The sequence below is a fragment of the Bos mutus genome, chromosome 15, assembly GCF_027580195.1.
Source record: "Bos mutus isolate GX-2022 chromosome 15, NWIPB_WYAK_1.1, whole genome shotgun sequence".
In the NCBI taxonomy this organism is placed as follows: Eukaryota; Metazoa; Chordata; class Mammalia; order Artiodactyla; family Bovidae; genus Bos; species Bos mutus.
Genome location: NC_091631.1, coordinates 28,629,099 through 28,641,964, shown reverse-complemented (window position 1 = coordinate 28,641,964; position 12,866 = coordinate 28,629,099). Strand labels below are relative to the sequence as shown.

At 37.0% G+C, this 12,866-nt stretch overlaps 1 protein-coding gene across 1 annotated transcript in view; it reads right to left on the bottom strand.

Moving 5' to 3' along the window:
• C2CD3 (C2 domain containing 3 centriole elongation regulator) overlaps nucleotides 1-12,866 on the bottom strand; it is a 126,909-nt gene that overhangs the window by 109,485 nt on the left and 4,558 nt on the right. Inside the window, exons 3-5 of the mRNA XM_070383735.1 lie at nucleotides 10,780-10,937; nucleotides 1,951-2,165; nucleotides 1,121-1,368 (exon numbers count right to left, since the gene is read on the bottom strand). Coding sequence (XP_070239836.1) covers nucleotides 1,121-1,368; nucleotides 1,951-2,165; nucleotides 10,780-10,937 — 621 coding nt within the window. The remainder of the gene's footprint in view (nucleotides 1-1,120; nucleotides 1,369-1,950; nucleotides 2,166-10,779; nucleotides 10,938-12,866) is intronic.

Genomic DNA, 12,866 nt, shown 5'->3' with positions numbered 1-12,866 from the left:
TATCATCTGTTCCCATCTAGAATAGAAGATCCATAGGGTAAGATTTTAGGCCTTTAAAAAAAAATAAATTGCTGTATTCCTCACACCTACAAGAGTGTCAGGCATTTAATAAGCGCTGAATAAATAACTGCTTAATGAAAGCCTGGTTCTCAAAGTCTGGTTCCCAGGTCTATACAAAATATTCCAGGTGTGAGATGACAAGTGCTGAGTATAGTGGGACAGTTTTCTTCGTTAGTGTAGCCTAAGGTTGCATTAAAGTATAAAATATTATAATAGGGGTATATTTTTAAAAATAGGAGATCACAGACACTTTAGTTGAAAAATTATGAACACAATGTTTTTCTTTATTTAAAAAAATCCTTATTAATGTAAATTATGTACCCAAGCAGTTTTAATTTAAAATATTTTTCTACTATTGTCATAGATATTCTACTTTGGAAATTTTACTTGTGAGGATGGCAACAAATTCATGTCATGCTGTTGATGTCACAGAGATATATGGCTGACCACTGCAGTGCAACACAAGGTACCAAAATTGCTTTTAAAATACTGCTCTCCAACATGAGGTGATCCGATCCAGATGCTATTTTCTTTTAAAATTTCAGACTAAGTTCTTACACAGGTATACCTACTCCTTTCTATTTCTGTTTGGTTGTCAATCATATTTAACTCCCAGGCTTAAGATTAGCAGTTTTTGTGCAATGAATGTTCCCAGTGAAACCAACAATTTTCAGAATATGAAACAGATTTAGTACTAGCCTCTGCACAATGGTATAAGTAAATTCTGATGAGGAGACAAAATTCTTATTCCCTTTGAATTATCTGGGGAAAAACAAGGACTAATATTTTTCTGTGATAAAGACTTTTCTTGCATACTCAGGTTCACTTTAAATGGCTTTCTCTAAACTTAAAATTATAAGCACCCAATAATTATTCAGAAGTAATTCAGTGGTTTAATAGAGCTGCCCTTCAATGGTTAGAGATTCTAGACTCTAGTAAGATTACTCACTTTTATTTGCCTATTTAGTTCAAACAGAAGTCTTGCTTCTCTTTGTACGTTGCTTAACGAGCAGAGTCCCAATAAATATAGCTTAGTCTCAGTTCACAAATATATTCATACCTGAAAGAAGGTCCTTGGTAGGGCGGTTGTTTGAAGAAAGAATGCATGAGTCACTGTGACTCTTGGCAACTGTGCTAATTTGAGGTTGGAATTCAGAACTGTTGAGAAGGGACATCTGCTTCCATGGGGCTTTGCCTTTCAGAGTCACAGACTCTAAACTCTGTCCTGAATTAAGATGGTGCTGGAGTCCACAGAAAGAGTCCTTTATTGTATCAGAGTTCTCTGCAAAGTACAAGTGGTCTTTCCCCCTGTTTTAAAATAAAGGAGAACGTCAGCAGTATATTAACCATTATGGTAACATTATACTTCATCAGAGACAGAAAGGGGATAAGTGGTGTATAGTAGTGTAGCTCAGACTTTGTAAATCTGTTTTCATCTCCCAAATGAAATAAATAATAGATGTTTTACCTACGGTATGGCTGTGGCTAAAGTGAGACAATGAAACAAAGAGCTCAGTGCTGAGCATGACACAAAGCAAATGCCTGATAATTATTTAAAATCAAAATCTATCTTTCTTCCTTCATTCCCTTTCATAAAACACTGCCTTTTCCCTCTTTCCCTCATTGTACGTCTATCATAGCATCTCTATATGACTTAGACATACTTATTTATCTGTGTATTGGCCTCCTCACTAGATTATGAGCCATCTTCAAAACAGGAATTGCCTCTTATTAATTTCTATGCCCAGCACCAGGAAACAGTGAGTACTTAATACTTATTTGGTGAAATGACTACCTTTAGTCTTTTAAGCAACCTCAAATGAAAGACAAAAATTATGCATTCAGTGGGAGTTAGCTGACAGACTAATTGGTATTAGGTGTGGTAATTACCTTGGCGGGGTTGACCTACTGCTATTAGCTGCTAAATCTTTTTCATCAATTTTGGTAGTAGGGATCCTTGATGGGACCAGAAATTGAGTATTGCTTGCTTCAGAATATTCTCTGAAACCCCGCTCAGATAAAAGCACATTTTCTGTCATGTTAGTGGTAGGAAGAGGATTGTAGCTGTCATAAGTTTCTGACAAAGGCTCCAGGGCAAGTGAGACCTGAAAGAGACATGCAATGTATTAGAAGTTTTATTTTTTAGCACTGATTAATTTTTAAACTGTTTAATATAAATTAATGACCACCATTTCTTATAGGATCAAGTTCAAATTCCTGCCTACATCAGAAGCCTCATTTCTCACTGTGCTCTCCTCCCCCATCTTTCTCTCCTAGATTTACTAATTACTTAAGAGTTTTCTAAATTTACCTTATATTTCATTCCTTTATGCCTCTATATGCAGATTTCCTCCAGTATTACTTCCTCTATGAAAACTTTTTTGTGTCTAGGCAGAGATGTTATGGCCACTCCGTTTTCCATTTTTCAACTTACTCTGTATCTATCCATTCATATAACCCCCATTTATTAAATACTATAAGAGGCCAGAAACTGTGCTACATTCCTCACATAGAGAAGCTGATGTGATGATATAATTCTGTCAGGAAAGTATATTATCCTAATTTGAAGATTAAAAAAAAGCAGATGCTTAAAGGAGGTATTTGTACTTTCAGTTTATTTGTTATCCTAATTAGATTTTTAATTTCTCGAAGGCATGGACTGTCTTATTCATTTTTCTGTAGACTAATCAGCATAAGCACACACTTAGTGCACACATCAAGTATGCATAATAATGACTAATGGTCTGACAAATAAAAAAACAACTTGTTGCATCCTTATTGTTAGTCATTTGAGAAAAATAAGGCCCTAGTTCTATGCTGGGGAGGAGGCAGGGTGAAGAGGAAGGAATAGCAAGATGTAAAGTTTTAGTTTTCTTGAAGTTTCCTTCATCATTTCACTCCATTGAATTCAGGCACTCTACTGAAAAACTCTCCAGTTCTCTGAAAAGCTAAACAAAGTCTAATGGGGGAGTAAAAAGTAAAACAGAGCCTAAAGCAAAACTTTAGAGAAGAAACTGAATAATGTACTCCCAAAGAAAAGCAGAGCAGTGTTGAAAGTTAGGCTACAATGACATAGAGAGCAGAAGGAATTGTTAAAGGATCCGAAGAGAGTTTCATGATGATAAACGCCTAAGGCAAAAATGAAAGATTGAAGTCAAACATTTTAAGAAGTCAATGGAGTAATTTGTGTGGAGAAATTGTCAAGACAGAGACTCAATAAACACATCTGGGTCTTGATGAGAACTCTGTTCATGAACCAGGTAGCACAAAGTCCTTTAAATCTATTCATCAAGATTTTCTACAAATGACCAGAATGCAGTGGGATAAATACTTCAAGCAGTCACTGCTCTAAGAGGATCACATAAAATCCTGGCTGCCCAAATGTGTCAGAAAATTGTCCCCTACCATGCATCACTTGCCAAAAGACTGCCACTGTATTCTAAAAACAAAGGAGACACTGAGAATAAAGATAGAGTCCCTGGCGTTAACAATGACCTACTGGCTGGTCATAGTTTTGCTTTTTCCTTAAAAAATTTGAACTAGTTACAAAACAACTCAAAGGTCTCTATTACCAGTGAGGGGGAAAAAAAGCAAGTCCAGGTACCTGCCACACCTACTTTACAATGAAAATACAGGTGTTGGTCTAGCTCCTTTGTTCAATTAACAAGTATTTTTTGAGATCAGTTCAGTGCCAAGTTCTGTGCTACTTGCCTGGGGCAAAGAGATAATAAAACATGGAATCTGACCCACAGGATCAGAGTATCTTGTGAAAGTCAGAGGGTTAGCTGCTCAGTAGTGTCCGACTCTTTGCCACCCCATGGACTACAGCCCACGAGGCTCCTCCGTCCATGGAATTCTCCAGGCAAGGGTATTGGAGTGGGCTGCCATTACCTTCTCCAGGGGATCTTTCCAACTCAGGGATTAAACCTGGGTCTCCTGCATTGCAAGCAGATTCTTTACCATCTGAGCCACCAGGGAAGCCATCTTGTAGGGAAATTTAATAAGAAGTAGTTTTAATATAAAATGATGTGTTTTAAGAATAAGTATGTGAACTGGGTGCTGCAGGAACACGAAAGAGGGGTCTGGGCTTGGGGAAGAGGTGAGGAAGAAGGGCCAGAGATGGCTTCCAGGACTGAAAAGTAAATACTCGAGTTCAGAACCTTAAATATGAGTGAGCAATAAAGTCAAGTGGGGACTGAGGTAAAACATTCCAGGCAGACAAAAAAGCATGAGTCAAGTTTTGCAGGTTTAAAACAGAATACTGTTCCAGCAATTCCTACCAGTCCAAGCAGTCTCCACTCCTAACCTCTGTTTCCATACAGTGTACCCAATACACTCCTGTGTTCATTTCGCAGATCCTCGTTTCAGTCCACAGCAGTTATGCTCTACCCCAAAGTTCACCCTGGTGCTCATTCCTTTGACAACCCTTTCACTGAACTCTGCAGATTGTCTATTGGATACGAACTACCTCATCACTTCACACTTTAACTGAACATCTCTTTCTTAAAGTGTCCTCATTTCCCCCAAAGTTTCCCCAAAGGAAACTACTTCTTTTACTAGCTAGGACAGGGAGGTTGACTTATTCCTTTATGGTGCCATTGCCAGACCATCATTCTACTGCCATATATCACATCTCTTCTAAATTCCATGCCATCCACAAATACCTTGAATATACCACATGATTCACACATCTGTAATAAAATATCCTTAAGAACAGAATTTAGTGTTCTCTCAACGACTCAATGCTCTCTTTAGCACTAGGCTGCCCACAGTCATCTTCTACATTTACAACATATCAGTATTAGAGAGAGCAAACTAGTATATCTATTTTTCAGACTTATGCTGGTCAATATAGCATTTGTTAAGATTTTAAAATTATTTAACAGTAATTAAAAAAACAGATTTTAGGTAAAAATTTGAATTTTTGGCTTCTCTCAAAAAATTAGAAGTTTCAACAATCCTGGGTTCCCATTCCAATGTGGCAAAAATTAGCTGGAGTAGATTTCCCAGGCAAGAATACTGGAGTGGGTTGCCATTTCCTTCTCCAGGGGATCTTCCTGACCCAGGGACAGAACCAGTGTCTCCTGCATTGGCAGGTGGATTCTTTACTGCTGAGCCAACAAGAAAGGCCAAACTATGTTTAGATGCAAGTGACCACCATCATATTTAAGACATGGAACACCTGCATCACCCCTAAAATACTCCCTTTGTAGTCATACCTTCTCACCTTTAACCTCTAGCAACGATTGAGTTTGATAAAATACAATACTCATTTATGATCAAATCATCAGAAAACTTGGACTTTCTCAATGATAAAGGGCATCTATGAAAAATTTGCATCTAACATATTTAATAGTGAAAAGACCAAATGCTTCCTCCCATGAACAAGGCAAAGATATCTCCCTTGTTTTATCTAAGGCAAATGGATAAAAATTGTGTAATATTCATACAATGGAACACAACTCGGTAAAAGAGATGTACTGATACATAGAATAATATGGATGACTCTCAAACCTGGCTTATTCCAGTTAATATCTCTTTTTCCCCCTATTTATATTTTAAGAAATGTTAAGAAATGTTAATCCCTCTTGGTTGAGGAGCCAACGAATATTCACTGTTTTTAATATCTTATACATCTAAGATATTCTTTTGCAAATTCACTTTTGTATTTTGGTCAGTTCAGTTTAGTCGCATCCAGCTCTTTGTGATCCCATAACTGCAGCATGACAGACTTCCCTGTCCATCACCAACTCCTGGAGCTTGTGCTCAAACTCATGTCTATTGAGTCCGTGATGCCATCCCACTATCTCATCCTCTGTCATCCCCTTCTTCTCCTGCCCTCAATCTTTTGCAGCATCAGAGTCTTTTCCAATGAGTCAGCTCTTCACATCAGGTGGCCAAAGTATTGAAACTTCAGCTTCAGCATCAGCATTGGTCTTTCCAATGAACATTCAGGGCTGAATTCCTTTAGAATTGACTGGTTTGATCTCCATGATGTCCAGGGGACTCTCAAGAGTCTTCTCCAACACCACAGTTCGAAAGCATCCATTCTTCGGTGCTCAGCCTTATTTATTGTCCAGCTCTCACAGCTATACCTGACTACTGGAAAAACTAGCTTTGACTATATGGACCTTTGTAGGCAAAGTAATGTCTCAGCTTTTTAATATGATGTCTAGATTTGTCATTGATTTTCTTCCAAGGAGTGAGCTACATGGCTACAATCACCATCCACAGTAAATTTGGAGCCCAAGAAAATAAAGTCTGTCACTGTTTCCATTGTTTCCCCTTCTATTTACCATGAAGTGATGGAACTGGATGCCATGATCTTAGTTTTTTCAATGTTGAGTTTTAAGTCAGCCTTTTCACTCTCCTCTTTCACCTTCATCAAGAGGCTCTTTAATTCCTCTTCACTTTCTGCCATTAGGGTGGTGTTATCTGCATATCTAAGGTTATTGATGTTTCTCCCAGCAATCTTGATTCCAGCTTGCGCTTCATCCAGCCCAGCATTTTGCATGATGTACTCTGCATATAAGTTAAATAAGCAGAGTGACAATATACAGCCTTGATGTATTTCTTTATACAGCCTTGATGTACTTCTTTCCCAATTTGGAACCAGTCCATTGTTCCATGTCTGGTTCTAATTGTTGCTTCTTGACCTACATACAGGTTTTGCAGGAGGCAGGTAAGGTGGTCTGGTATTTCCATCTCTTTAAGAATTTTCCACAGTTTGTTGTGATCTACATAGTCAAAGGCTTTACAGTAGTCAATGAAGCAGAAGTAGATGTTTTTCTGGAATTTTCTAGTTTTGTGATCCAATGGATGTTGGCAATTCGACCACTGGTTCCTCTGCCTTTTCTAAATCCAGCTTGTATATCTGGAAGTTATAAGTTCACATACTATTGAAGCCTAGCTTGAAGGATTTTGAGCATTACTTTGCTAGGGTGTGAAATGAGTACAACTGTATGTTTGAATATTCTTTGAAATTGCCTTTGGGACTGAAATGAAAACTGACCTTTTCTAGATAATTAACCTTGCTCAATTACCCTCTTTTATTTTCTGTATCTTTCTTCACTTGCTTTTCTCTTGGTCTACAAATCAGGTCTCTTACTCTCTACAAAGGGTCAGCAAACTCATTCTGTAAAGGGGCAGAGGGTAAATATTTTCAGCTGTATTGAACAATCTTTTTTAAAATGACCCTTTAAAAATATAAGAAAACTTTCAGTTAGAAAGCCAGATTCAGACCACTAGGCAAAGTGTGCCAATTCCTCTTCTAAAGTATCAACAAATTTCTCAATTCTACCACCATCAATCTTTTCCTCTACCATTCAAGTAAATTTTATATGTGCCTCTCATATGCCTGAGCACCATGTTAAGTGCTTCCATATTTTTTTTGTATCACTTAATCCCTGCAACAAGGTTATAAGGTAAAAGTTATTATCTTCATTTTACAAAATAGGATACCGAAACTCAGAGAGTACAAATGAACACCAACCAATTTTTCCATGTCCAAGTCTGATGCTATATCCATTAGGTTACACTACCTCTCTCTGGAAAATAGAAATCTCTGTTATTTCTACTTCTTCACTGTAATTACTATTCATTTACTTATTCTATAATCTTTCAAAATCTGACCTGTCTCCAAGTCTATAAAAACAATTCTCCAACAAATCCAATGATATTTAAATAAAAAACATATAGTATTATTTTATCAGCTGACATTCAAATAAGAGGAAAAAAATGATCCAACACTTTAGAAAACAGGCCAGCAGTTCCTCAAAGTTTAAATAGCTACCACATGATCACAATTCTATACCAAGGTATATACAAAGGAACTGAAAGTATCTGTTCACAAAAAACCTGTATGCAAATGTTCATAGCAGCATTATTCATAAAAGTCAGAAAGTTGAAACAATCCAAATGTCCATCAACTGAAGAATGGATAAACAACATGTGATATATCCATACAATAGAATATTATTTAGCTACAATAAGGAATAAAGTACTGGTTCATGCTACAACATAGATGAACCTTTAAAACATTATATTAAGTCAAAGAAGCCGGATACAAAAGGCCACATATTACATCATTCACACGAAATACAGAGAATAGGTAATTTATGGAGACAAAAAGTAGATCAGTGATTGCCAGGAGATGGAGAAAGTAAAAAGGGGAATGACTACTAATGGGTACACTGTTTCTTTTTGGGGTGATAAAAATGTTCTGGAATTAGATAATCACGATGGTTGCACGTTCTTATGACTATACTAAAAATTACAGAATTGTATACTTTAAAAGGGTGAATTTTATAGCATGTGCATTATATCTAATTTTTTTAAATAGGAAAAGAGGACTTCCCTGGTGGCCCAGTGGTTGTGAGTCTACCTGCCAATGCAGGAAACACAGGTTCAATCTCTGGTCTAGGAAGATTCTACATGCCACAGGGCAACTGGATCTGTGCCCACAACTACCAAGCCAGTGGTCTAGAGCCCCTGACACACAACTGCTGCAACTACTGAAGCCCGTGTACCAAAAGCCCACTTCAGCAAGAGAAGTTCTCTTCAACAAGAGAAGCCACCGCATGGTGAGGAGCATGGGCACCACAACTAGAGAGTAGCCCAGCTCGCTGCAACTAGAGAAAGCCTGCGTGCAGCAATGAAGACCCTGCTGCCGCTAAGTCACTTCAGTCGTTTCCGACTCTGTGCGACCCCATAGACGGCAGTCCACCAGGCTCTCCCGTCCCTGGGATTCTCCAGGCAAGAACACTGGAGTGGGTTGCCATTTCCTTCTCCAATGCATGAAAGTGAAAAGTGAAAGTGAAGTTGCTCAGTCGTGTCCGACTCTTAGCGACCCCATGGACCGCAGCCTACCAGGCTCCTCCATCCATGGGATTTTCCAGGCAAGAGTACTGGAGTGGGGTGCCATTGCCTTCTCCGAATGAAGACCCAGCACACTCAAAAATAAATGAATAAATCTTTTAAAAAATAGGAAAAGAACCCACCTAGAATTCTCTATTTCAACTGTTTTTATTTTCCCTTGTTTTTTTCCCCCTAGTCGCTGATCATACACATATATGTGAGTACACTTTCAATTCTCTTTGTTATCAATCTAAAATAATTTTTCGATGTTGCTATACAGTCATAACTACATAATCTTATCTTGTATGGAAACAAAATATTCCACTAATAGACTTTGGTTTTAATATTGTCTAATGAAATTGTTTGAATTTTTTCAATATTAGACGTGCATTTCCATAACCAGTCCTAAGTATATTACTTTCCCCTATTTTTATGGTATTTCCTTAATATAAGTCCCCAGCGGTAGAATTATTCAGGTAAATGATGTATGATCATTTTTACGGCTCTTGAAACACAATGCCAAACTGTTTTTGCTGGTCTGACGCAATTTTATACCATAAGAGAAAAGCAGGAGTAATCCAGTCTCATTTTACCACAAAGTTACCACTATAAGGTGTCACTATCTTTCAATAATATTATAAATAAAAATATGATAAAGAGTATAGAAAATGCTAAGTTCTTTCACTTGCATGCATGCAAAATCAGTTTTTTCAGTCGTGTCTAACTCTTTGTGATCCTACAAACTGTAGCCCACCAGGCTCCTCTATCCATGGGATTCTCCAGGCAAGAATACTAGAGTGGCTTGCCATGGCCTCCCTCCAGGAGAATCTTCCTGACCCAGAGATCGAACCTGAGTCTTCTGAGGCTCCTTCATTGTAGGCAGATTTTTTACCACTGAGCCACCAGGGAAGCCCAAGTTCTTTCATTTAGTTAAATCTATTTCTGGACTTTATTCTCTTCCTTTGACACAATTATGTGCTTGTGGTTTTATAACAAGTTCTTAAATCTGGTAATGTTATATGTTCTTTCTTCTTCTTTTTTGAACTGCTTTCTTAAATATCTGCTTAAATTTCTATCCATATTTTAGAATATATTTGACAAAGTATTAAACTCACCAAATTTCTCAAGGATTTGAATATTCAGAGTTCTCCAGGAAGAACTCCCAGAGTCTCCCTCAGAAAGGGACCCTTCTATGTTCTTTCCCACTATCCAGTACGTATATTTACTATATATGTATCACACTGTGTTCTATTTGATACTCTCTTCTATTTCAGCCTACCTGACTTTGGAAAACTAACTGAAAGGACGATCTCTTATCTCCGTATCCTAAGTTAATGGCATATAACAGACTATCAAAAAAAAATGTAGGCAGAATCAATGAATAAACATCAAAGATACCACTTAAATGAGTCAAACAAGCTACTACTGCTTGGCACTACCTTAGGAGCTGTGGGAAAAACAAAGAAAAGTAGAAAATACTGTCCTGTTTCTCAAGGAATCTATAAACTAAAAGGAAAGGAAATTAAAAGGAAACTACAGATATATGATTTTGGAGACTATGTAAGATTATAACTGAACAATGATTATGTAATTCATGTTATAAAATTAATAGAGAGCACAGAGAAGAATGAATGCAGGAGGAGCTGTGAAGGATTCCTGGAACTTGAGATGGGCAGCAAAGAACTGAGAGGATATGGATAAGTGGGAAATAAGTACAAAACAGTCATTGGGTAAGAACAAAGGCATGGAGTGGGTATTTGCACGGTATTTGGGAGTCACGTACCTTCCAATTCTACAAACAGACTCAAATATTTGTGCCCCTGAAGTTTTACTCTATGTAGCAGACAATTATGATATTTTTACCTGGAGTTCTCCAAGTTTCTTAGATGTTGGTGAAACAATGGTAAAAAATCCATCGATGTGATGGGTTGGAGAAAGCTGGGCTAGTCCACTGATCTGAACTCTACCAATTGGAAGATGGTCAAGTTTGGTGATTACTTCCAGCACCAGCACAGCCATATCTAATCAAAAACAATTACAACATCAGCAGACATTTTTCATTTTTTTTTTTTTTTTTGGAAATGGGCAGAGAGTACACATTACCAAATGTTTTTACTTAAAAATAAAATCACTTTATTTTCAAATAAACTATTTATTATCATATCATTCAGGGGGTGGGAAAGAGTGAACCCAAGATCAAAAAAAACTAAGTTTTAGGAAAAGCAATGACAAATATCTCAAATGGAGGGAAAAAAATTATACAGAAATAGTTAGCATATCAACTATTTGATAAGGAAAATACCTTTAAGAGAGTATTTTATTTCTTTACATATTTGGCAAGGACTCAGGCTTTAGTTTTGAAATAAAAAAGTAACAATTCTCAGTTTTTAAATTCTCATCATATCTAGTTTTGAACTGGACAAAGGGCTGCTCTTATATAGATGCAGCAGCTGGTCCCTGCTTCTCAGGAGTATGTTATTACTTATTCCTCAATAATATCTGGAGGACTGAAATGCTGAGAGCACTTAGAACCAAAAGGAATGGAAATAAACTCCTTAACTGGATTCTTCAATTGGTTGCTTTGACTTAACACCTTCATGGTCCCAATTTATAGCAGGACAAATACAATGCATGCATATGCAATTTGAGATTATTTCAGAACAGTGTAACTTCTGAATATTTTCTTACCAAAGTTGAGAAAATGATTTATTTTCACCATCTGTTGAATGCTGTAGTGAAAAGAGCACTGGATTACAAGATCTGTGACTGTGTTGTGGCTCTGATATTCACAGACTATTTCTGTGAAAGCCACAGCTGTCTATAAAATAGGCATCCCAATACTTTCCTCCCAATCCTCATGGCTGTGAGGAATGGTAGTATTGTAAATAAAACACATAGCACAGAATCCTTTTATATGGCAGTTGCTTAATGGTTGTTATATGACTTTAGGCAAATTACTTAACATATCACAGTCCCTGACTTATCTAATCATGTACGTTACCTGGAAATTCTGTGAACTAACAGTGTAAAAGTGCTTTGTAGAGTATAAAATAACATGCATGTATAGAATATGAGAAATCTATCAACATTTGTTGTTTATTTACTAACAGCCAGGATCACCTATGTCTCATTAATTTTCTTAATCAGATATCTATGCTGCTGCTGCTGCATCACTTCAGTTGTGCCCGACTCTGTGCAACCCCATAGACAGCAGCCCACCAGGCTCCCCCGTCCCTGGGATTCTCCAGGCAAGAACACTGGAGTGGGTTGCCATTTCCTTCTCCATGGGTATCTTTTAAAAGCTCTTATCACTATCTACCTAATAACATAACTAAACTTCTCTGTGAATTTAGTTAGAATTAGATACCATTTGGATTAAATCTTTTGATTCATTTTTGTAATCTCCACAGCACCTAAGCACAATGTCTGAGGCAAGCTAAGTATTCTATACATATTTTTTGAATAACCAAATTTTTTTTCTTTATATTTTGATGTCTTCAAAAATTTCTTCTGGAAAGAATGTAAACTTAAGTAGAAGTTAATCTTTAATTCACCTCTGGCTTTCTTGAATTCTTAGCCCAATGCTTTTTACTGACTTGAATTGATTTGATAAGTCCACCATCTAAAACGTTTATATGAAAGTTTGACTTGAACAGAGAAATAACACAGTATATTCAGAATGCTGTCCTTGAACAGAAATGAAATTTTGGCTCTTGGTTCCCAGTAGAGGGATCCTCCCTTCTCTGAAAACCTGTACTACTAACTCACTAACACTCAATTGGTATTTAGCATATATTATCTTCTATTATTACTAAATTTTTTGTCAGTAAATTTTATATCCTTATTTTAGTAAATTTTTTCCTTGAGTATAATGGAAGTTCCACAGTAGAGATTATAGTTATATTACTTAAAGAAGTACAATGTAGTGACAAGTGAATGAGTCTTGGTGT